The sequence below is a fragment of the Taeniopygia guttata genome, chromosome 2 (genome assembly GCF_048771995.1).
Source record: "Taeniopygia guttata chromosome 2, bTaeGut7.mat, whole genome shotgun sequence".
NCBI lineage: Eukaryota > Metazoa > Chordata > Aves > Passeriformes > Estrildidae > Taeniopygia > Taeniopygia guttata.
The window spans coordinates 44,930,267-44,954,385 of NC_133026.1; the positions used below are offsets into that span (position 1 = coordinate 44,930,267).

General features: G+C 34.4%; 1 protein-coding gene across 5 annotated transcripts in view; it reads left to right on the plus strand.

Annotated features, from left to right (window-relative positions):
• Positions 1 to 24,119, plus strand: part of ULK4 (unc-51 like kinase 4) — a 216,367-nt gene that overhangs the window by 43,361 nt on the left and 148,887 nt on the right. For all 5 annotated transcript variants that reach the window (XR_012054617.1, XM_002196898.6, XM_030265145.4 and 2 more), the window contains 5 exons: positions 6,212 to 6,394; positions 11,278 to 11,405; positions 18,385 to 18,518; positions 21,366 to 21,487; positions 21,804 to 21,860. Coding sequence is in view for 4 of the 5 variants with exons in the window: in XM_002196898.6 (XP_002196934.6) it covers positions 6,212 to 6,394; positions 11,278 to 11,405; positions 18,385 to 18,518; positions 21,366 to 21,487; positions 21,804 to 21,860 (624 nt within the window). In the remaining variant the exon portion in view is untranslated. The remainder of the gene's footprint in view (positions 1 to 6,211; positions 6,395 to 11,277; positions 11,406 to 18,384; positions 18,519 to 21,365; positions 21,488 to 21,803; positions 21,861 to 24,119) is intronic.

Genomic DNA, 24,119 nt, shown 5'->3' on the forward strand with positions numbered 1-24,119 from the left:
TATAGGACGATAACAAGACAAATGACATGCAGGCAGAAGGTTTGAAACAAAAGGATTTATGAGGTAGAAAATACTTAGCAGGACTGTGAGTTTAACCCTATCTCTTGGACTTTTTACCAGAGTGTGTAGTGACAGGACATGGGGGGATGGATTCAAACTGAAAGGAAGTAGGTTTAGATTAGATATTGGAAAAAAATTCTTTATTGTGAGTATGATGAGGCATTGGCACAGGTTCCCCAGAAAGGTTGTGGCTGCCCCATTCCCTGGCAGTGTTCACAGTCAGGTTGGATGAAGCTCTTGCTTTCTGAATGAAAAATGGTAGTGTCACAGCTGCAACATTATGCACATATACACATCTAGCATAATGGCAATAAAAGAGAGAGAAATAAAACTTCATTTGAAATATGGCTGAAGAGGTAAGTGATATAATAAATGTATAATTTTAAAAAATACATCTATTTATTGATTTTTTTTATCTTAGTGTATATTTGTGGCATTCTTACCTGTGATATAAACAGCTCAAATATTGGGAAAATGTCTTGACATTTTAGAACAGGAAACCTATTTAGTAAAATAAAAACCTTTGCCCTATAGCATCTGAAATTCTTGGCAAAAACAGTCTTAGAATTTTCATGGGTACAGAACAGTCTGTCTCTAAATATGTAAAGTATATGTGTGAGTCTGGCCATTTGGCTGCTTTTTTAGAAAGGGTCTTTTTGAAACTTCACCCATTTGTTCTGTGAATTTTATGCATGTATAGGAAAAGACTGGAGATAAGAGTTATAACTTCCTTTACTTACTGAGTTTTTAAAGTAGCCTGCTCGATCCTCTCTTCTATCACTTCTTTTGCTGTAAGGGTACCATGTACTTTATAAAGGTATCATGTACTTTCTATTCTTGCCAATGATTAGACTGGGCAGTTGTTATTTGTTTGCTACTAGTTCATAGTATTTTTTTTTCTCATCTCTTTCAACTCCTGATGAAAGTTCCCTCTTGTTTCTCTGCTATCTGCTTGGAGAACTTTGCTTCGTCATTTACCATTGCCTTGATTCCTACAGCAGGCTCCCAGAGCCTGCTCCATTTGTATGGCCCAGTTGGCCAGTTATGCCTGTCTTGTGTACCACAGCAAACAGCATATTCTGGAGAACCTGGCTGTCTCAATGGCATTCAGACACTGAGCTAAAAGAGATCACCGGAGGAACTATCAGTGGGCCTTTTCTTCATTTTTTCCTTTCCCCTCCTGAAAACTCAATTTCTTCTTGGACAATACAAGCATGCTTGAGGTGGGCATAGCTTTTTTCCCTGCTCAATAATATGCAGACATTACATATCTGATTGTCAAGAATAAATTTGTCATCAGTGGAGATTCACTATGGCTTTCTGTAGCAATGGACTCAGAGGTTACTGTCATCAATTCCATATGGTTTGCTCACCTTGCGCTTGGATGAGTGTCAAGAGACTATGAGAAGAGTGGGTTGTTGTTTGTCCCTCTGTATACCCTTTGCTTCTTTTGGGAACCCAGGTCATTGGATCCTCCCAAGGCTGTAAGGTTCAGGTGAATCACTAAGAAGCCTTTTCTTTGTCATAGTGTTTGTGCTATGGGTATCTAGCCTCTTTTAAGTACTACTGATGAGAATAAAATTTTCCTGCTGGAAAAACTGGGTGTAAGAAAATGTTTAAAAGGAAGCTAAAACCTGAAGAGCTTATTGTAGCCTAGTTTGCTTCCTTTTTTTTTTTTTTTTTTTTTTTCCTCTTTGTGTCCATTGATAGCTACCACCATGTACTAGTCAGTGAGGCTCTGGTGTTTGTGTAATCTCTTCCAAGTGAGTAGACTGTGAGTTCCTCAGTTCCTTTGCCTCTTGCTCCTGTAGGTGTGACACAGCAGCCTGATCTTTATGGGTTTCTTGTTCAGCTAGGCCTGTTAAGTGCAGTGAGTCTTAATACAATATTTATACTCCAAAGGTGAATCATCTGGAAGTCATGGGTTGACGCTGGGACTTGGAATGACATTGGTTTTGAAGTTCTTACTTCCTGGTTCTTTTTCTTGTATTTGAAATCATTGTATTATAAAACTTACTAGTCTTCAGAAGCTACTTTAGAAGCCTTCTTACAGATGACATGTTAGGATGAAGCAGTGTGTTTGAGGAGGTCATGATAGCTGCAATTAGCAGAACTTCCTAGAAAAACTCAGCTGATTTGTGGGACATCCTTTCAATGGCAATTGACAATCTAAGTAAGAAAGATGTTTTTTATCATTCTGTTACCTTTTCTTTCTCAAAATTGCTTAGCAATGTGTGCTTGGATGTTGAGGCCAGCATTTTAAAAAGACAGCCAAGTTGAGTGTGCACCCTGACATCTGCTAAGATAAAAATTTCTTCAACATTTTTTGCATATCTGTGATATCAATGTACATATGGACAATAGAAACAAAACCATAACTGTTACCAACTACTGTTTATTTCCTGTGAAGGCAATAGGCTTACTGGAGCTCATACTTTTCCCTTGTGTCCTTACTGAAGTTTCAGTCATGCTGGAGGTAGGGTTTGTTCCAAATTCACATATTGGAGAGCTTTGAATGAAAGCAGCTGTGAGGAGAGTTGCAAGAGTAAGATATGTTTACTGTTTGATATCCTTGTGAAACTGCTTTCTTCTAGTTTTTCTGGTCTTCATGGAAATTATTGCTATCCATGTGGCTGAATCCATCTCCTTTTTGCAGTCAGATCATTTTACACAAGTGTTCTTGGGTCTGAATGGGCTCCTGGATTTTCCCCTCCACTCTTGTGGGGATTGTTTCTTTTATCAGAACTCTGAAGTTTAATACTTTTATATGAAGTGAATTGAACAAGGAAGCTTCTAAAGTAGGATGCACTAAGGTGATACTTTAATCCTCTTGCTGCTTTGTAGTGAAACGCTAAAGTAAGAAGTAGATAAACTTATTACTCAATGCCTGATATAAATTATTGTTATGTATTAATGCTGCATTTAGATATATAATCTTAACTTCATCTGATAACAATCAATTGATATTGAACTCTAGTGCAATAAGATTTTTTCCCAGCTAGAGTTTATGGAGATTTTAGTGGTATGCTAATTTAAAAAATAAAATACTAATATATTCTCCAGTTATTGTGTACTGTATAATTTCTACATTCATTAAATTTTTGCTACAGATATGTAGGCATTTTTATCCTGCATGACCTCAAAAACTGACATCATCAGTGTCCTATTTAATTTTATTATGCAGTCATTCCTGCCTTATTTGAATGTATACTGAAGAATTTATTCTTAACTGACATCTATATTAGAATATAAAAATACATTTTTGTTAAGAAATACATCTGTCATATCTTTACTTAGAGTTAGGAGTCTGTCTGCAAAGTGTATCATCAGTAAAGGACTATGGAATTCTACTTATGATTATTTCAATCAATAACAAAAACATATCAAGAAGATTCTCTGTCTTTAGTCTCTGTAGTCAAGAAATGACACTTCGCTTTGTCCTGCCTATCAGAGGTGGCAAATGGGGATTGTGTCTCAGTATTTTTTTCTCACTTTGGAGTCCAACATGCCTCAGGTAAATATCACAGATTTTGCCTGTAGGAAAGCTCTGTCTTTTTATCATTTTGCTAGACTCAGAAAAAAAAAAATCTGTAAGATGTCACAGCGATATTCTGACAAGCTCAGCAGCAGAAAGAATATTTCTTTCCAGTACACTGAAAGTTTTTTAATTTTTTTAAAAAATTACTTAAAATTTTGTTTCTAGGAGATAACTTTTTCTAATGGAAAAGAAGTAACAAAATACAAGCCACTTAAATGGAAACTAATTTGGGAAAGCTCACACAGTCTTTTTTGGGATTTGGTTTCTTTTGTTAAGTTCTTAAGTAATTGGTATTGAATAGTTTATTTCAGAGACTTGTGTATTGCAGATACTTAAGTGCATTCATTCTCAATCTTGAGAGTCATGGAAGATATCCTGAAAGGGCGAATGTTACCCAGTCACATGTAGCCCGTAGGACTAGAAGGATATGGCAGAGATGATCATAGAACTCTGGAGTATCTCAAGTTGGAAGCGACTGATAAGAATCATGAGGCAAAGGTTGGAGCTACTGAGAGAAGAGGTGCTGGTTAAGGCTTGCAGAGAGCAGGGGTGGAGACGACAGTTCCAGCAGAGGTTCTGCGGAAGCCTTACTCTCACTAAGAACATTTCATGTTCCAAGACTGCTGCCTGGAGATGATGGTGTGAGCTCTACTCTTATATGTCATCATCCGTTTCCAGTTCCTGCTCCACCACCTTTTGACCTATCTCCATCTGTTTTCTTCCAGTATTGGATCTACTGAAGTGATTTAAAGTGCTTTGTACTCTATCCTGCATTTAAATTCTATCTTCTGCTTTTTGGCTGCATACAGCAGAACGTTCTGTGACATACAAACTAATGAGAATTTAAAGATTCTCCCCTTGGCTATTGGTGGTCTGGAGCTTTTCTGCTACCTCCAAAACTGCAGTATTTTACTAGAAGACAGCCTATGATGTCTTTCCTATGAGGTTTGCCTGGAAGTAATCAGACGGCCATCCTTGTTCGGCAAGGTCTGTCGCAGAGATCTAAGGCAGTGGAAAATCTGCACACACCATGTTAGCACGCTGAGTTAGCTCCATGTTGCTTTGGCACAGCCTGTCCCTACGTTCCAGCAGTTCATTGTTAGTACAACCCTCAAGGATGTTTTTAGTGAATACACATTTTGCCTGCCCACTCATTTTGAAAACTCTGAATAGAGGTGAAGAGCTGGATTGTATCCTGGGGGAAATAGAGCATGCTGTACTAAGGAACTGAGATTGAGTGTCTATGTTTAAACAGAGAGTAAAATAATAATAAAAGAAGAAAAGTAAAAGGCTGCAATCGATGTGGTTCCTGGACCAGAAAGGACAAGAAGAACAGGAGCAGAGTAGATGAACAGCATCAATAAAATGTCTGTCAAGTTTGTGATTTACTGTCTTTTATGCCTTTTTTCCTCTTTTTCCTTCTTTTTTAGTTTGTTTTGAGTAATGTTTCTAAGGACACTTGTGAACTGGACAGTTTCTGGTGTTCTTACATGGAAAGCTTTTCTCTGGTGGTAGTATTCTGTATAATTGACTATAGTTTCTCTTAAATGAGACCTTATTATTGAGTGCACACCAAGTAAACAGCAATTTCTAAGTATAACTGCTCTGAAGAGAACAAAGAAATCATAAATATTACTTATATTTCACAAAAGGGAGTCACCTTCAAAGTTTTTCCGGAAAACAAATTCAGATTTTCATGTGAATTCGGTATTTGACATAAGCTGTTCTTCTATGCTAACAGTGTATTCAGGCCAAAGAAAAAGACATTTTTAATGCTTAATGAGTCTTATTTTCTTTATCTGGAAAGAACAAATGCAGTTATAGTATCTTGAAGGTTACATTTTTGCAGGTATCAAAAGGAGATTGATTTGGAGATGAGGCCACACTGAAGGTTGTTTGGTAATGTTTCCTAAGATATAGCTAAGTTAGTAGACACTGAACAGGTTTGTGCTCACTTTCTGGAGCATGGTCAGTATCTACATTTTCTATTAAAATTATTTTAATCACCGACACTTGAAAATCAACCATTTGGAGAATAGTTTGCAAGTTAATTATACTAATCACTGTTTCCTAATAAGTACTTAGATCTGAAGTAGTATCTAGAGCTAAGGATAGACTTTAGACTATGTAGTATGAAATAGTACATACCTCATTATTGTCCATGAGCAGGGAGAGAGAAGATGCCCACTTTTATGGGTACCCATAAATTCAGTGGCATGTGCTATTTCATATTTTCTGTCCTTGTACTCCTTTCTAATACAGTGTTATCCAATACTGTTTATATTCTGTGCTTGACAAAAGACTCAAGCATGGACTGTGATGCTCCACCATTATTATTCTCTAGAGGAAAAGAATAATGTGACTTTTTCATGTGGATGTTGATGTAGGAAATATTTGAATTTCAGCTGCACAGAGTGTATAGCAATGTATTTAGAATTATTCCAGGTCTCTAAAAATAAGTGGTCTTTCCCCTAATATTTGTCTTAAAAATCAATCTATATGCATTCTTTATATTCCTAAACTATTGGAAAACTCACAACATGCTTTTATTTTCCAGTATTTTTCTTGAGATAATAGTCTCATTAATTTCTTTTTTTTTTTTCACTTTTGTAGGCTTTGTGCAGAATTACTCGTTCCTCACCTAGTGCTTTCCAGAGTGTCATTGAAAAAGTGGGATTAACAGCTGTACTAAATTACTTGGCAAATGGAATGTGCAAAATTCAGCAGTACATGCTCACGATGTTTTCAGCAATGTTGTCATGTGGGATTCATCTACAGAGGCTAATTCAAGAAAAGGTTTGAATTCAGATTAATATTTTGCTGGCATGGAATTTAATGAAAGGAAAAGTTAAAATTGACACTGCTAGTGGTTTTGGGTTTTCAAAATACATCTCAATGACATTTGCATATCTGAATAGCAAGAAATGAAGAATGTGTTTCTTTTATATTTCTATTTGCTTAAAATCTAAATTATAAGGTTTATAAAATTATATTATATTTGGTTAAAATCTAAATTATTTATACATCCATTAGTACCATTTCTCTCATGGATCTTCAAGAAATGGTATTAATGGGTGTATAAATTGTTCCTTCAACTAGGATTCAATCAATCCAGAATACCCTAGCCTGACCATAACTGATAATGAGCCCTAAGGAAAATCAGTAATGAATCAGTAAGGACAGCTATTTTACATAGTTCTCTTAGACATTTAAAAGAGAAAATAAGGAATGTCCTGATTGAATCTGATACTGTATTTCATGCTCTCCTTTACGGATCTTAAGTCAATTTCTAAGTGAAATATCTTGCAGGAATTAACATTTTAATGCCTTAGGTTTTCCTTTTTAGTATCACTGAATAAAGCAACTGGTTTTGGTTTATGTGTAATATAATTTTTAGAAGTGGTTAAAAGTTTTCTATTTTGATCCCCAAATTATTTTATATTTAGAGAAAACGTGTTTATTTTTTGGCAGTGCATGTGCATAGTTCATAAATGAATGTAATAATCTCCCTCTGTTTGGAAAGGATAGAAACTACAGAGAAAGAAGGAACTATAGTTCTTGTTTTCCTCGGATACTCTGTTGTAATGTATGTTGTAATCTGACAATCATCTTGACTATAATAATGTGTTGGGCAATAAACTGAGAGAGTTTTATTTCCCTACGTATTGTTTTAACAATTACATTTAAATTAAAACATTGTCACACCTATGTGGCCTGAAATCACTCATTCTCTTCTTAAAATTAATTTCTGTACCATGTCAGAATTGCCAATGTGTTTTTGTGAGTGCATGTCAGCTGACCTTAAACTTTCCAGATCCCACAACAGCAGCTCTAATAGGTGGCAAATTGTCCTGTAATGCTGCACTAACAGTGCACATTGTGCAACTCACAACAGTGAGTTGTTGATATAGTCAGAGGAGCATGGTCAAAAATCTTTCACTTGAACATTCAGCAAGAAAATGCAATATGCAGCTAGCCTATGGCTACAGGATGATGTTTTCTGTGAAGAATTTCTTGTTTATATGGGACTTACATTGCAAAAGGAACTCCCATATTCATAGTGAATTTCTTATGGACAGTGACCAGAATTCCCTTTCTGATACTGCAGTTCTTATGAACAATTCTAATTAAATTTTACAGATTAGAAAATTGAAATACAGACAAATGTAGACATTCTTTTAATAGCATACATCAAACTAATGATAGAAGTGGGAATAGTGCCCAAAGCTGTAAGTAAAAAACACTGTACTGTAAAAACTGATAAAGTAGGTCTGGTTCTACTCCATGTGCCCACATTTGGTAACTGTACCTGCGTTACAGCTCAGAAAAACTTAAATCTCATAGAATGTTGTTTTTTTTTTTTTTTTTAATTGAGATTAGCTCAGTTGGTTAGAGCCTGGCGGTAGTAACACCCAGGTTGTTGGTTCAATCCCTGTGTGAGCCATTCACTTAGCAGTTGGACTTGATGATCTCTTCCAACTCAGAATGTTCTGTGATATGGAAATTAGATTGTAAGATTTTGAAAGCTGAAACTAAATTTCTCTTTTACTTGAATAGAATCTAAAAATACACATATGCTCCTGTATTGAGCTGCCAAGTGCTATCACATCACAAGGAGTGATACTATTTTAGCTCTGAAAATAAAATTTAATAGTCCATGCACTTTTCAATATTTCATGCTCATGATGCACAAGTCCACCTAATGAGAGAAGGGAAGAGTGAGTAGTGTTGGCCTATAGATTATTTTGCATTCTTTAAAATTCTTGTGTAGCTCAGCTTAAGAGGGAGAAGGATCTCAGTGACACACAGAAGGTAGTGAAAAAAAGTGACTCTGTTTAATATAGGTGCAAGCAACATATTAAAAGATACTTAAAGATATAAATTCAAGATGGAGATAATTTAGCTTTGTGTATGTTATCTGGAAACACCCTTAGCTTGTAATAATTAGGACCGTCCTTGTTTTCTTCTGTCTTCAAGAACAGCAGTAAAAACCAGTTATTAAACAAAAGCCAGAATTGCAGTTTTGTGGTCATCTACACTAGTACAAAATTTCAGAGAACTACAATAGCCAGGAGGGACTGGGTTTTGTCCCTCTCTGGTACAGAGACTTCCCATTTTAGTTTCATGTTTTGGAAACAAAATAGTTGAAATTATGTTTTTAAAATAAAGCATGGACAGAGAACTCAAAATCGAGACTCTTGAATGCATTATAGCAGTAGATTAAAAAAACCCCACTGCTAATTACTTTCATCTGGCTGTCAAGATGCACCTTTAGATTAGTGAAAATCATTCACAGCTTTTTGAGTGCAATTAGGTTCTTCCAAAGGTCAGATAACGTAGCAGGGTGTTTTTTATTTGGTTTCTTTCTTCCTCAACTAGTCATAAGTAAAATTATTCAAATAGTTATAGCAATATATTGTCACAACTGCATTGTAAATACGTTATAAGCATTGTCCTCATATTTCAGTAACTGTTTTCAATTCTTTGTCTTTTACCTGAATGTGGACAAGTAACTACCACTGTAGATGATAGTTTTGTCAATATCAGTATGAATGAATAAAAAGATAAAAATATCTTTAGAAAAATCTTTGCAACTCCAAAATTATAATATGGAGATATTTTCAAAGCATAGAAGGGAAATTTGAAAATACATAATGATGCAACAAATGTTTGCTACTGCAATGTCTGTTCTTATATAATGACACAGTGGTCTAGCTGTTTTCCTCTTGTGTAGCCAATTCAAAAATATCATCGCTTTTGTTTTCAACTTGCTTTGCAGTATTACTCAGTGTCTCCAATATAAAGTCATAATCTTGTTGCAGTGTGTTCACTTGAAATGAAAGGACTGTCCTATCCTGCAGAGTCTCCATGGATACATCAAACATTTGCAGGGAAGGGAAGAAATATAGAACAGAGAAATGATAAATAATGTATTTGGCAGTATTTGAGTGATTTTTGGCTTTTCTGATAAACTAAGTCCTGCAGGTCAGAAAAGATGTGCTTGAGATTTTCTTTGGATAAACTGTTGCTTCTATGCAGTCCTCAAACCAGCCAGAAAAGCAAATTACAACAGGTCACATTTATTTCTTAAACCAGATTATTAGAACATTCCCAGATAAGTCTGATGTAACTTAATTTTAATTGTCTTAACCCATGCTAACCCCCACATGTAGTATTGAGATATTCTTTCTTAGCAGAGTATGAGGACTGAAAATAGTTGTGCTTTGGCTTGTAGTTGCATGTGTCTTTGTCATGGTGTCCTTGTGCATGGTCTGTCAAGTCTGTCTATGTTAGCATGGTCAGTGTTGCATTATATATACTCTTTGAGTATGTCTGATGTTTTATGGGATTTCTGAATGTAAAAAACTTTGTTGTTTTTGTTGCTTTGATTTTTTGACAAAAAAACCCCAAAAAAACCCTTGAAAAACCAAACCACAATTAAAATTCAACCTTTGCATTTATTAGATTGTAATTTAAGACCTTGACTGCTGCAAGTTCATACTGGAGGAGCTACAAATCATGTTCTGTGAGCTGTTGAAGGATTTAAACTTTTAAATCCCAATACTGAGAAATTCTTCTATTTATGAAATAAATTATTGAAGTACAGCAGGACAGTTCTAGAATAATTAATAGCAGTTTGTTTTTCTGAGATTTCTGTAGTTCCTGAATGATGACTACTTTTGAAAACAGGGTTAAAGTGGCGTCAGAATAAAATCTGATGGTTTCTTGGCCAGCTCTTACACTTCTGCTCTTTTTCCATTCTCTGTAAAGATATATAGTTAATTCTTGCAAAGAATGTCTCTAAGAAATTACAGTCAGTGTTGATTTGCAGTTATCTGTCAGCAGATGAGGAATTTGAACAGTAATATATATGCTAAATGTGTATCACACAGCGGGATTTTAAACTTTGTACATAACATGCATACACTACTCATCTATCCTATAGTGCCACGCCCTTGAGAATCCAGGTCAGCTGTTTGAAGGCAGGTTCTATTGATGAGGCAATTTGTGCATAGAGCCAGTTGACACAGTTTGTAAATTCTGATTCACTTTTTAGTTCTGATTTTGTTTATCCTTCTTTCTTTTCAAGTCCTAATTTTATTTCTTCCTTGAAAAGATGTTGTTCACTTTCTGAACTCAAAATAAGACTAGATTAGATAAGAACAACCAGAGAAGGTGGAAACTGTTTTACTGTCTGTTTGGGGCATCTGGTGTATAATTTGCTGTCTGATGTAGATAAGATTTTATCCAACTAAGGTGTAGTTTTTAATATTCCTGCATATAAGGGAATGAATAACTAAAGAATTTAATCATATTTGTGCTTAAATATGTATATATTCTGAAAATAGTTCAGCTTTGTTTTAAAATAAATATATTAAAATATCCTATGTTTATGCTTAAGGTAAGCTCTTTAAAAATACAAGTTTTATCATCTTTTGTAATTGATTTCATACTATTTTGGATGTGGTACATTAAATAGTGTTTACTTTTTACTCTACCACTTCTGAAGAAGTTCAAAGCCGCTTTACACTGGGCCGGTCAGTCTTTAAATTTATTTGCTAGTGTTCTATGGATTTTTTTTTCCTATGAGTTACATGAAAATAAGCAAACTTTAAGTGTATACAGTCTCACAATACAGTGCAAGTAACCTTAATGTCTTTGTGTCTATTTCCACCAAGGATTTTGTGACCACAGTTACTCGTCTACTTGAAAGTCCTTCAACTTTTATTCGAGCAAAAGCCTTTCTGGTCTTGCTGCAAGTTTTAATTAATAACAGAGAAATGTTGCTCCTCAGCTGTCAAACAAGGTAGGGTGATAATGGAAGATAATCAAAGATACAGTCTTTAAAGTTATACCTGAAATACTTGAAAATGTGTGGTATTTTTGAGCCAATGGTTTAGAATTTAATTGTTTTGTGTGTAACAGTAATCCTTTTATTAATGAGAATATTTTGTCTGGGATCATCAGGTGACAATTATGCACAAGGGGAAACCACTGTCTTGCAAGGAGAATGTCTTTTAAAATGACTTGTTGAGCATTTGCATTTTTGGGTAGAGCAAAAGATATACTGCAACAGTGAGTTGTTGCTATGGTGGGAAAGTAAAATTAAAGGTTCTGTTATGTACCTTCCTCATCTTGGAGTTTGGTATAGTCCATAGTCTCTTCTGGATAGTCACTTTCAAGGTAAAATAATACTTTTGGCTATATGTGGTGTGGGAGTGATTTACATAATGACCAATAAATTCCTGTGACTTTTACATGATCTATTTAATTCTTCTATGTTTTAGAACACTTTGTAAGAAATTACTGAATCACCAGGGAATTGTTATTTGAAATTTTATGTCTTCTGTTGGGGCAGAAGCATTCCTGTATCAAAGGGAAGCAAATTAGACTGTGTTAGAATATGAATTGTCAACATGTTTTGAGGTGATTGGAGAAGTAGGATTAAAGAAATTTTAGTTGGGATTTATATCTCCTACTGTTCTATAAGAAGAAGAGTAAAAGAAGTGTAAACATAGTTTTTAGGATATTGAAATAGAGCAGGTTTGAAACTGAAAGTAAAATAGGATGAAGCTTGTGAGTAGCTGCAAATCTAATTATATCTACAGCAAATATAACATTATATCTTATATTCATGTTTGAGAAAAATTAGGATGTATACATTAGGGTTAAAGGAAGGAACAGATGAGTTACACTATGAAGCCACTGTGAAAGAACACCTTGTGGGGTGATAGCATGATATATATATTCCTCCACTCACAACACTGTAGGTATCCTAATATTGTAGAATCAGGGAGAATAAGTACTGAATCCAAGGGGCTTTTTCATATGTACCTTTTTACACTTCCAGAAATGTTCTATCAGATCATGTGTTCTGGTTAGTGAAAAATACCTCAAATGATTTTTAAGTGGCTTTTTGAATGGTTACATTTTTAGTAACTCCTGCTGTTCATGTGCCTAATATACCACATAGGATTCTCCCATGTGTTTGGAGAAAGGTCTGACAGAAATCCTGCACAGACATTTACTGTTTGTTTATATATATACCTAAGATATGATGTGAAAGAGAATAATATTTTTTAAAACTTTTTCCTTTTTGAAGAGAATGTGTTGTGAATTTGGAATATAATTTTGTATTACGACTTTTGGCTTTATCCTGCAGTTTTATTGTCATGCTCCAGACAGGGCTAATAAGAGACCAATACATAATGTAATACATTAGGTAAAACAATAGGCAAGCCTTATAGCAGCTTTATTGAGCTGATAAACTGTTTTTCTTCATTTGCTGAATTTTCTTTATAATTGTTCTTTAATGAAAAGTATATCGTTTATCAGAATAGATAATCTAAAACCTTTCTTTTACATCCAGAAGGTAAGATAGCTACAGAGAGGAGAAATGACCTATTAAATCTGGAGACAGTTGCATTCATAATATCACTATGTAACTCTGGAATAATCTTAAACACAGCAGAGATACTGGATACTCATTGACTTGTATGTGGAATTTAGTTAGATGTCTTCAGTTGTCTGACAGAAAAGTTTCTTCAAAATTAAGACTCATAAATTCTAAATTGCTAGCACAGGAAGCAGAAATCAATTGGCTAACTGTTGAAAATATTTGATAAGCTTAAATTCTCCTTCTGGAGGTGTTTGATATAAAGAGCCTGTAGTAAAATGCATATAGTTCCTGGTTAAAGAGTTTGTCTTCAGCAGCTGCAGCTAAAGCCTGTAGTAAGATTTATATTGCTTTAGATGATAAAATCTGTTTACTATGATGATAATCAATACAAGGCAATTTTTCAGTGTGCATCACTTAAAGGATGATGCAGATGATAAAACAATAATAACTATTTCATGGCAACACTGCACTGAAAAATGCTTTTGTTTGGTTTGGAAATTATGCTGGTTTTGGCTGGGTTAGTGTTAATTTTCTTCATGGCAGTTACTATGAGGCTGTTTGTGCTGAAAACAGCCCCCTGGGCCTCATGAGCATGGGGACCTCCTCAGGGCCAGCATCCCAAAGGCCTTGCTCTGGAGAGCAGTTATTCCTTTATTTGGCAGCAAAGTTGGGACAGGGTCTGGAGTGCAAGTCTTATGAGGAAGAGCTGAGAGAACTGAGGTTGTTTAGCCTGGAGGAAATAAAGATTAGGGGTGACCTTATCACTCTTTGTAACCCCCTGAAAGGAGACTGTAGCAAGGCAGGGGTTTGTCTTTTTCTTCCCAAGTACTGAGTGATAGGACAAGAGGAAATGAGCTTAAGTTGTGCCGTTGGAGACTGAGATTTGAGATCAGGAAGATTTTTTTCACTGATAATTCAGACAATAAAATCCTGTTCCCACTGGTAACCTTTGTGGTATCTGTCCTTGGAAGTGGTTTTGGAGCTGAAAAACCTGTGGAATGTGAGGAAAATAACAGTTTAATCTGTTTTCATTCATCTCATTGGGAGGAAAGGGCATGGGACAGGGAAAGGAAGGGAGAGAAAGAGAAATAGAAGGAGGTGTAGGAGAAGAGGAAGTGGAAGGAAAGGGTGATGGCAAACTTATTTTAGCTCTGCTGGTGTTACCAAAATGTATTTCCTTGTGTTTTTCTTCCAGTTTGTGCACAGGTACCAGGAAATAAAAGGCAGCAGAAGTAGGCATTTGCTAAAACCTCTTTTTATTGCAAGCAATAATGATGCCTCAGGGCTGGGAACGTGGGAACTATCCAGTGTTGCAAGTCTTAATTCCTGGAATGCAATCTTAAGACTACCTGTCGATTTTTTTTTTTCCTTTTACTGTTTACAGAGCCTATTGGCTTTGGCCATGATACCAGCCATTGCCATTCACTTTTTGAGTATTTGTACACACAATCCCACATGCATGTCCCTGTAATACCTATTGATTAGCTGTATTTGCACAATCTGGTTGCAAGTTTCTTTTTGTACCTCTTTTCAAAAACATCTACTTACTCAAAGAGTATGGAAACACCTTTATAATTCCAAATAAGAGTGGAGAAACATCTGATCCCAACTGATAAAAGGGATATTCCATACCACGTGGCCTTATGGGGGAAAGAAGAAAGGAATGGCAGGGAAGACATTATGAGTGATGGCACTTGTTTTCCCAAGTAACCATTACATGTGATGGAGCCCTTTGTTCCTGGAGATGGTTGAATACCTGTCTACCTATGGGAAGTGGTGAATGAATTCCTTGTTTTGCTTTGCTTGTGCAGATTTTGAGTTCTGTGGATGAAAAGTATTGATACATAATAAGAAATGTAATTTTGAAATGAATTCATTGTTCCACAACATGGACACAATTCACCTGTTACTCTTTTTTTCCTATGTGTTCCATGGTTGTCAATTACGTACCTTTGATTCTTCCATATGTGATACAGCTAGAGAAGATACAAGATTCTTTAGGCTGAAGTAGCACTTGTTTATTTACAGTGGGCAAATTAATTTATTTTGCTAATTGCACTGAGTTTTCTAGTCTCCTTAATTTCTCCTTGATGTGCAGAGGCAGGCTATCTGTGTTTCAGGGGAGGGACACATCCTGAAATTTTATTAAGACTTTTCATTTCACCCGTTTCTGAGATAGCAGTAATTTCTGATTAGTCTCACTGAATTGTTCTTTTTGTTTCTAGATGGTTTCAGAGAATTTCCTGGGTAAACAGAGACTGACTTAGAGATTGAACTTCTCCTCCCAAAAGAATTTATTCAAACCTCTTGTTTTCTACTTTCTGCAGAGATGGACACTTGTGGAAAGATAGGATAGTATTCCTGACACATTTCACAGTCTACAGAAATGTAACTGTGCACAACAGCATAACATCTGAGCAAAATCTTTCTCAGTTTCCTGTGGCCACCTTCCATATTTATTAAATTTTCAAGTCTTACATGTGCCCTTAAAGGAAAAGCTTTGCCTAGAAATCTACTATAGTCTCACATCTAGCATACATCTTAAGACTGCCTTCTACATCTTAAGATTGATCTAGAAAAGAAGTGAGGAAAAGAACTAAAAAGTTTAGTGCTCAGTCATATGGGAAGACATGGAAATGGAAGGCAGGAGAGAACAATGATGTAAGTCAGTGATTTCAGGAAAAAGCCCAGCAAGGTGGTATCACATTGAAAAATAGAAAAAAGTGATGGAAGGCAAGAAGTAGAGATTGAGCCTCCTATTAACATGGCATGCCATCTGATGTTACATCTCTGTAAAAGAAACACTTTATCTGTATTAAGTATGCTTTAAAAAACTTCCTCATTTTCTGTAAGCAGAGATTGATTAGTAACAATAATAAATAATGATAAAACTAAGAAATAGTTCTTGATTTCTTGGGGTAAATGGACTGTTCATGTCCTCAGAGTATGCTCGAGCTTCTTTAGTTTCATGAAGGTCTGTCACTCTCTGTGAAATTAGTCTCTTTTCTTCATATTGGCCTTCCTTTTAAGAGAACAGTTCTTATTCTTTTAGTAGTAGACCTCATCCCTGTTCCTATCACTACAGACCGTTAACTCTGGAATTTTCCCTTTTTTGCTCCAATCTTTCACATTTTTTTACAGAAAACTTGGGTTGTTTTGTTTTTTAGTGTAAAAGCTCACTGATGGCCATATCTTACAATACAGACAGTTGAATTTTATTTTAAAACCAAACCTTTGCTTCATAGACAGTGGTTTACTCCTTATCATATTTAGCTTATTTATACTAACATCTACATTTTTTTTTTTTTCATGTGTTGTTGAATGCAAGACAAATGTGCTACTCAATGAATTGAATAAATACCTTTCTATAGGCCTGGTTTTACCAAGAAGAGAGAACACTGAGATTCATCAGGGAATAAAAGTAACTGATGAATTGTTCTACATACGACTGAGGAATTTGTCAAAGGAAAATAGAGACGCTAATCCTTTACTGCCTACACAATTTCTATCTGTTCAGTTTTCTCAAGACAATGTTTAGTTGAACCAAACTATCAGGGAAAAAACAGTTGTGCATATTTTTGGAAAATTTTTATGTGAAAGACAATTTTGTGAATGGAAGAACAACATAAAGGAGAAAACTCATGTATCTTTCCTCTTTCAGAATAAATAAGCCGACTTTGTATCCTTCTTAAATGTGATTAAGTAATAGAACATGCTTTTATAAAATAAAATAACCTCATTCGCCCAAAAAAATAAAACCACTCATGCTGAAGTCTATTTGGCTCATTTTAAGTTAAACTCAAACAGATCTAAGTGTATTTCCATAGAGAATCAGATGATTGTTAAATCATGGAAGTGTTTTCTTAAAAAAAAAAAAATTCAAACTCTGATATTTTGTCTTTATTTTAAAGCTAAACATTTTTTGGAATAGAAATTACTTGGTTGTCTCAAAAGCCTAGAAGGCCATTTTATTCAAAACATTCAAAATTTTATATTAAAAAGTGACAAGCTTATAAAAGTAAAATTCTATTTGTAGCACAATGCCAGATTTTTAAGTAGTTATTTTCTAACAGACAAATCAAAATTCCTGTAATTTAATGTAGTTTCCATACATTACAAGAATAAAAGATGTCCTCATGCTCTCTGAGAAGCGCAGAATGTGTTTGTATCTGGGCTATTGCACAGGTGAAAAGTAGTTACTCAGTGGGTCTTTTGATTTCTCTCTTTGTCTCTGTAGAATAGGTTAGGAAGGATAAGAGTGTAGTATTCAATCATAATAATGTATTATTTAGAGACACAATTCTGTAAAATGTATTCTTAGGTAGTTTTTACTTCATTGAGTAAATAATCTTTTTGATAGAAAGATGTATTTCCTAGTAGTATTGTTATTAACACTTTAGGTAAATAAGTAATTTTCGTAGTTCTGTAAAAGAGAATTGATTATCAGAAGGGTATTTCAAAAGTTAGTACTGAAATACATACTTAAAATCCAGATCATGGATTTCCCTCACCAGTGATTGATGGTTCTTTGCACAGGACCCGGAGGGAGTTCGAATGTGAAACAAAGATGTCAATAGTATGGCCCTAAAGGGAAGTCTGGCCCTTCTGTCTATTCAAATAAGCATTTTAAAATCTTGCCTGAAGCATTCTGTTACCGGTGTATTATTAAAGCAATCTCTTGTAAGTTAGCCAGTGGCTAATAAATCAGTTACCATTTCACGGTGAGAAATGTCATTCTTCAGAATGGCACAGCCACAGCACTTACCAGTTGGAATGCATGCACTGAGTTTGTATTTAGAAACTGTGAACACCAGATTTCTAGAAAGAGGATGTAAGACTACTTTGGGCTTTTATCTCTTTCAATATGGCCATTCCAACTAGTGCTAACACTTTAATAGGCTGCAGTGTGATCTATATAGTATGATTTTTCTGGACTGAAAGACTGATCTCTTATCAATTTACTTTAATTATCCTTGCTTTTGGAATTCTTATGAGTTGAAAATTAGTGTCTTTAGTCTTTCAGTTATATTGCACATATGGATTACCTATTTCAAAATAAAGTGGATTGTAAAATTAGTCTCTCTCTAAGTTTGAAGAAAGATTCACTCTTTATGTTAAAATCACATTTTCATTTAAACTAGTAGAGTTGTGCTTACTTAAGTAGCTTAAGGCTTTCTTTCCTTGACTCAGTAATTTGTGTTGGTTTTAAAGTTGATTAAAAGAGAAGTCTAAAATTTCAACAAAATTACAGAGCCAAAAGTATTGTATCATCTTCATTATAACCACAGATATAGATACCAAAAATATCTGGTTCAATAACTTTTTTGAGATATAATGTTATTTACTTTGGTGTGAGAGTTAATGTTTTGCACTTGTTTAAATGTAGACTCATGATGTATATTGAAAGAGACAGCAGAAAGACCATGCCAAGAAAAGACCAGCAAGGTGGCAGTGAATATCTGTCAAAATGCCTGGATCTTCTCATTTATCACATTGTGCAGGAGCTGCCAGGAATTCTAGGTAAATTCAGTTTGTTAACCAAACAGATCTTACCTTTGATTACTCTGTCAAGAAACTAGTATCTCCTAATGTATATAGGTGGAAAGACTGTATTTTCTGATTGCATAAAGTTTGCATGATGATATCAGCTTCCTGAAATTTTTTAGATGAGTCATGATCAGATATTTTGTATTGGAATGCATGATTTCCTATATGAATGTTTTGTGTTTGTGGAATGGTAAGCCTCACCAGCTCAGTCAGGAATGAAGCCCAGAGATACAAGATGTTTTATCAATGTTTCAAAGATACTGTAAAGTCTAGAAACATTTTACAATGTAAGAGCAAATTTGCCCGATAAACCAGAGGCCTAGGAGAGATGCAACAGGGTGTATCTCTGAGTACATGTTAATTGCTTATGCTGAAATTTATATATAGAGTATTTGCTACAGGCAATATTTCTGGAAAATTTCAGCTTAGATATTTCAGTGGTTTTAGATACCTGAAACACGTTTGCTCATGCACATGAGATTTATTTTCATAAAATTATCTTCTGATGAGATGATACCTGATGTATTTTTCATTTTCTCTACATTATCACTAGGATATTGAAAATGTAATGGTAGCACTGCAAAGGTTAGTAGACCTAAATGTCATGCTGCTATTTTAAAATAAACTTTGCTTCCTTTGCTAATGCAAATTTTTGCCTTGCTGCAAACACCTGATCCCTTTTTTTGTAACTAAATATCAGGTTTGCATATTGGCTATATTTCAGGATGGAAGTCTCAGGCTATAAATGTTTGAAGCACAAATTCACCTCCTACTGTTTATATATACTAAATGCAACTAATACAGTAGGCTCTGATATTTCCTCAGAATCTGAAAGCTTCAAATACATAGTTATTGTCATGATATATAGTACATCAATTGCTTACATATGTAATTACTACTGATTTGCAATTAGAATGCATTTTTGAGAACTGATATCAAGCATAATTTCTACACTTTGTTTTCTTTTCCAAACTGGATCTGTGTGTTGATTGTTTTCTGTAACCTGAATTTATCTCTCTGTATTTGTCCATATTTGTCAGAAGTCTTTTTCTATTCATTGCTGTATGATGAAGGAGCATGTACTGCTCGAGGTGGTGAAAGCTCTGGGCACCTAAAAATAATAATCAGATTTGAAAATTGGGACAGTGAAAAGCAGTTTAGCTGTTAATTTAGAATTAATCTTACTTGGCTTTTTTAATATGCATTCATGTAAGCCCCTTACTGATCCCATCTTCTTCCACCAGATGTAGCTATAAACCAAATAGATTAACAAATTGTAGGAATTGACCTTAAAGATACATTTGAATAAAAGAAATAAATTGTTAATCTTTTGGTTAATTTTAAAAGTTTTTGGTTGTTGTAAATAAGAAATTTATTTAGTTCTGCATTTATAATATTTAACATATTTCTAGGAAGTAGATATAAATTGTTTAGATCATGCTAACATTAAAGATAGCCATATCTATCTATTTATCAAATGCAAAATTGCCAAATGTGATGGTTGTATATTCTTTAAAATACAGAAAGACAGATTGTTCACTGAATCAGTTACTAAACAGAGATCTTTTTGAATTACAAGATTGTGTGTAATTCAAAACAAAAAGGTATTAATGAAATAATTGTTGTGTTTCATGTATTTGAAGAGTTTTAAGGAACACTTTCGTTTCTTTACAGTGAATGAGTCAAATCTTTAAGGCCTACTTTAGTGCAGGCTCTGTCATTTCTGCTTATATTGAAAACTGAGCTCCATGAGGACTGAAGAAAAGCATTGGTATTATTCAACATGATTAAATTCTGACTTACTGTGAAAGAAAAGGCCTTTACTGGCTTGAAAAATAATTTTAATATGGAGTCCCATTCTTTATTTGCTTAACATATATGTGAATTCCTTTTTACAGTTTTGAGCAGTTATCTTTTTAGGGGGGAAAAAATATAACAGGTGCTCTTTCAAGACAGCATTTGGCTTCTGGTATTTTCAGCTTATAGGGACAGAATTTTCCTTCTTTTCATATGAGATAACTTTTCTCATGCTGCTTCTGTTCTTTATCCTGTGCAGAAGAGGTCTTGCTTTTTGTAGACAATAGGAGGTATACCACAAAGTTAGCATAATTTTCTTGATTTTTATATGTCTCTTCTGAGTCAGAAGTATAATTTTCACGATTGCCATTACAATTTTGTTAGCTTATGTCTGAGGTTTGTAATGGAGGCCTCTAAGTTCTCTCATTGATCTGTTGCTATCTCTTTTATGAGAATTCCTGTAGATTTAGGTCACTTGTGTTACAGTTAAATCAGCAAATGAGAATGTGCGTGTGTATAGCTGGTGTAATGATCTCTTTTCTTGGAGGAGAAGGATGTTTGGGGTTTTTCTTCCTGCTGAACTGTGCTGCAGGGCAAAATATTGCTTCAGCATTATGTCACCCACTAATCTTAGTTCATTCAGTTTTTGGTTAACTGAAAGCCGTGAGAATTTCACTTTTTACTTCACTGGAAATAGAACTTCATCCACATAATTTAGCCAGTATAAGTCCACTCTGCCAAGAAGGGGTAATTACATCTTTACTTCAACAGTCACCTTCTACTTCTATCCTCACTGCTTTGCCAGAGGTCACCTTTGCCTGTCCCTGTAGCCAGAGTAGGGAATTGATCTGGTTGAAGACAGAGCTAGGAAAGAAGTGCTGGATTCATCATGAACACTACTTCTGGCTGACAGAGAAGACAGGAGTCAACAGAGGCTACTGGAACAGAGATGTTCTATACGTCATTTGCTGTTGTTCAGTGATGGTTTTTTGTTGTATCAGCCTGAAATGCCTTTTTCTATAGGTGACATTCTCAGTGCCCTAACTAATGTCTCTGGACGTAAACACCCATCAACAATCCAGGCCAAACAGTTGAAGATGTGCCTTCCTATGGTGCCTGTAGTGCTTCATCTTGTGACATCCCAGGTAGACTCTTTTTCCTGCAAAATTTGTTACACAGAGGACAAACTCTTACAGTTTCCCAAAATCTAATTTCTGTCAATCATGATCAAAAGAAGTGAAATAGAGGTTTTGTTAATGCATAGATATGTTGATGAGTATTCCAGCTACGAAGCAGCATTTGATAAATGTGCATTCTGTAACAATGGTAATGACAGAAACAAATGCATATTTTGTCCTCTTCCTTTTGTATTTTTAACATGTGAAATAATTTTTTTACTTTTTCTGGTCATAAGATATGCATTTAATGTAATTTTTTTTTCCTTTGGCCAATTTCAAATAGGTATTTCGTCCCCAGATAGTCACAAAGCAGTTTCTTTTCAACTATGGCATCTTACTTGTAAGTATAAAATACAAGATAAATATTTTTACAAGATATACCTATGCATAAAATTTTGGAAGTTACTTTAATGAAATAAAATTACATAACGTTTCTAAATGGGAGAAAGAAGTTTATTCTGAATGTGTATTTTAAGCTTTGGTTGTATTCAAAACTTTCTACATAGTCAGAAAATATTTTCTGTAGTAATCTATTTATTCAAAGGGAAACTCTGTACATATTTGATAAACTGATAATTTCCTGTGTGCTTTATTTCTGAATAGCAAAGTTTAATTCTAAATTACATAGAATATTTTCTCTGTAATATCCTACTAGTATTTCATGAGCAGAAATGAAAGATAAATATTAATTAATCTGTATTTGAGGTATTGTTTCTTCTTGTCACCTTTTTCTTCTTGCCAGTACTTCTAAACTGTGTTTAGTTTATGAAAAGCTATGAAGGTAAGATACTGAACTCATGTTGACATTTACAACCTTTTTCTGACATTACTGATACAAAACAAACTTTTTAGCTGTGCCATTGGATAGTACAGGAGAAATGAAGTAGTATAGTTCTTACATAATTTCCTTATATGAAAACAATTGTTTATGCTAAATGAGAAAAAAAGGGATATTCTAAAATGCATATCAGAGTTAAGCCAATACTTTTACGTGCATGAGTTCATAAATGACAACTAGGTATTTATCTCCAAATAGCATAAAGAAATGGTTTGCTACAAACAATAAGATTCAAGTTATGTGTTCAGATTAATTTCTCTTTCTCCTTTGACTCTTTATTCCAAGAAAATGTAGTTTAATTTATCTCTAATAAAATATTTGTGTAAAAATTAGCATTAGAATAATGAAAAAAAATTAAAACTGTAGATGTTGTATTACAAAGCTCTTTCTGCCTTTGAAGCATTTCTAACTAGCAGTAGATTTATTAGTAGTTTTCAGTCAACCTTCTAGAAGGTGAAATTCTGTCAACAATATAGGTACAATGAAAGTTTTCTTTTGATGTTACTCCAGGTTGTTTGAACTACTGACTAAGGAAGTCAGGCTAGTTATAGTAGCACAGCTTTCCTCTGAAATCAAGGAGGAGCACATTACTCAATGTTTCCTATATCTTGTCCTGCCATTGAACTTACATACACTTTAATTTACACATGAAAAATGGAGGGATAGTAGTATATCTGAAAAATTAATAACAAATTTTAATCAATTTTATGTAACTGTGTTATGATATAACTAATATAATTACATCTGGAAGAATAACTATCCATTATATCAGACAACAATCTACTCTGGAAATTTGTGTTTAGCAACATTCCCACTGACACCTATAAAGGGACATTCAATCATCAACCTGTACTTTTTCAAAGTACTGTGCTATAACTGAGGCCCCTAAGACTTCAGTGAGGCAGTCTTTTTGTTTGTTTTGTTCTTTTTTTTTTCCTGATTTATTGAATAGTCTTGTTCTTAACAGTAAGAAATTATGCGGAGTAGAAAGATGTGTGCTTTGGATCTGGATGGAAAAGAAGAGTTATTTTCCTGTAACGGTTGTTCATTGAGATTTTTTTTTTTATGCTGCTTTGAAGTTACTTCCATCATCACTGTAATTTTCAGTAGTGTTGAGCAAAGAAATTGAGAGGGAGTCGGGACAGTCCTTTCATGTTTTCTGCTGTGAACAGAAGTACATGAAGGACACGCCGTGCCCCAAAGGCACAGATAATAGCAGGCTCCTGGTGGTGTGCACAGGGCACAGACTCACCTGTAGCAAAATACACATAGACCATTTCTCTCCATTGCTTGAGAAACCCCAGATAGTTACATTTCTTTAAATCACACATCTTTTCCCTGTGTTTCTAATATAAAATTAGTAAGCATTAGAAGCCAGAACAGTTTTTGCACCAACTATTTTGAGGTTTTCAAATCAGTCTTGAGACTATGGTTGTGTGAAACTGTATAAAAATGAGCAAACAAAATAATTTGCTCTCTTTCAAATCAAGTTAATTAGATAATAATCTAGTAATTTTCTTCAAATGATCAGGAAGATAACTTTTTTTTAATAGAAGCACTTGTTTTTTATTACTCTTTCTGAGGTGTTTTTAATAATGAAATATATAATTGGTTTCTAACTCTATTTTTAATTAGAGAAGAATCCTTTAGATGTCTCTTACATATTGTGGAAAAGATAACCCATGTAGAAACTTCTTCCATTTTAATATGTATTAAGGAAAATTTAATTGGTAGTGAAGTACAAAAGAATGCCATTTTCCT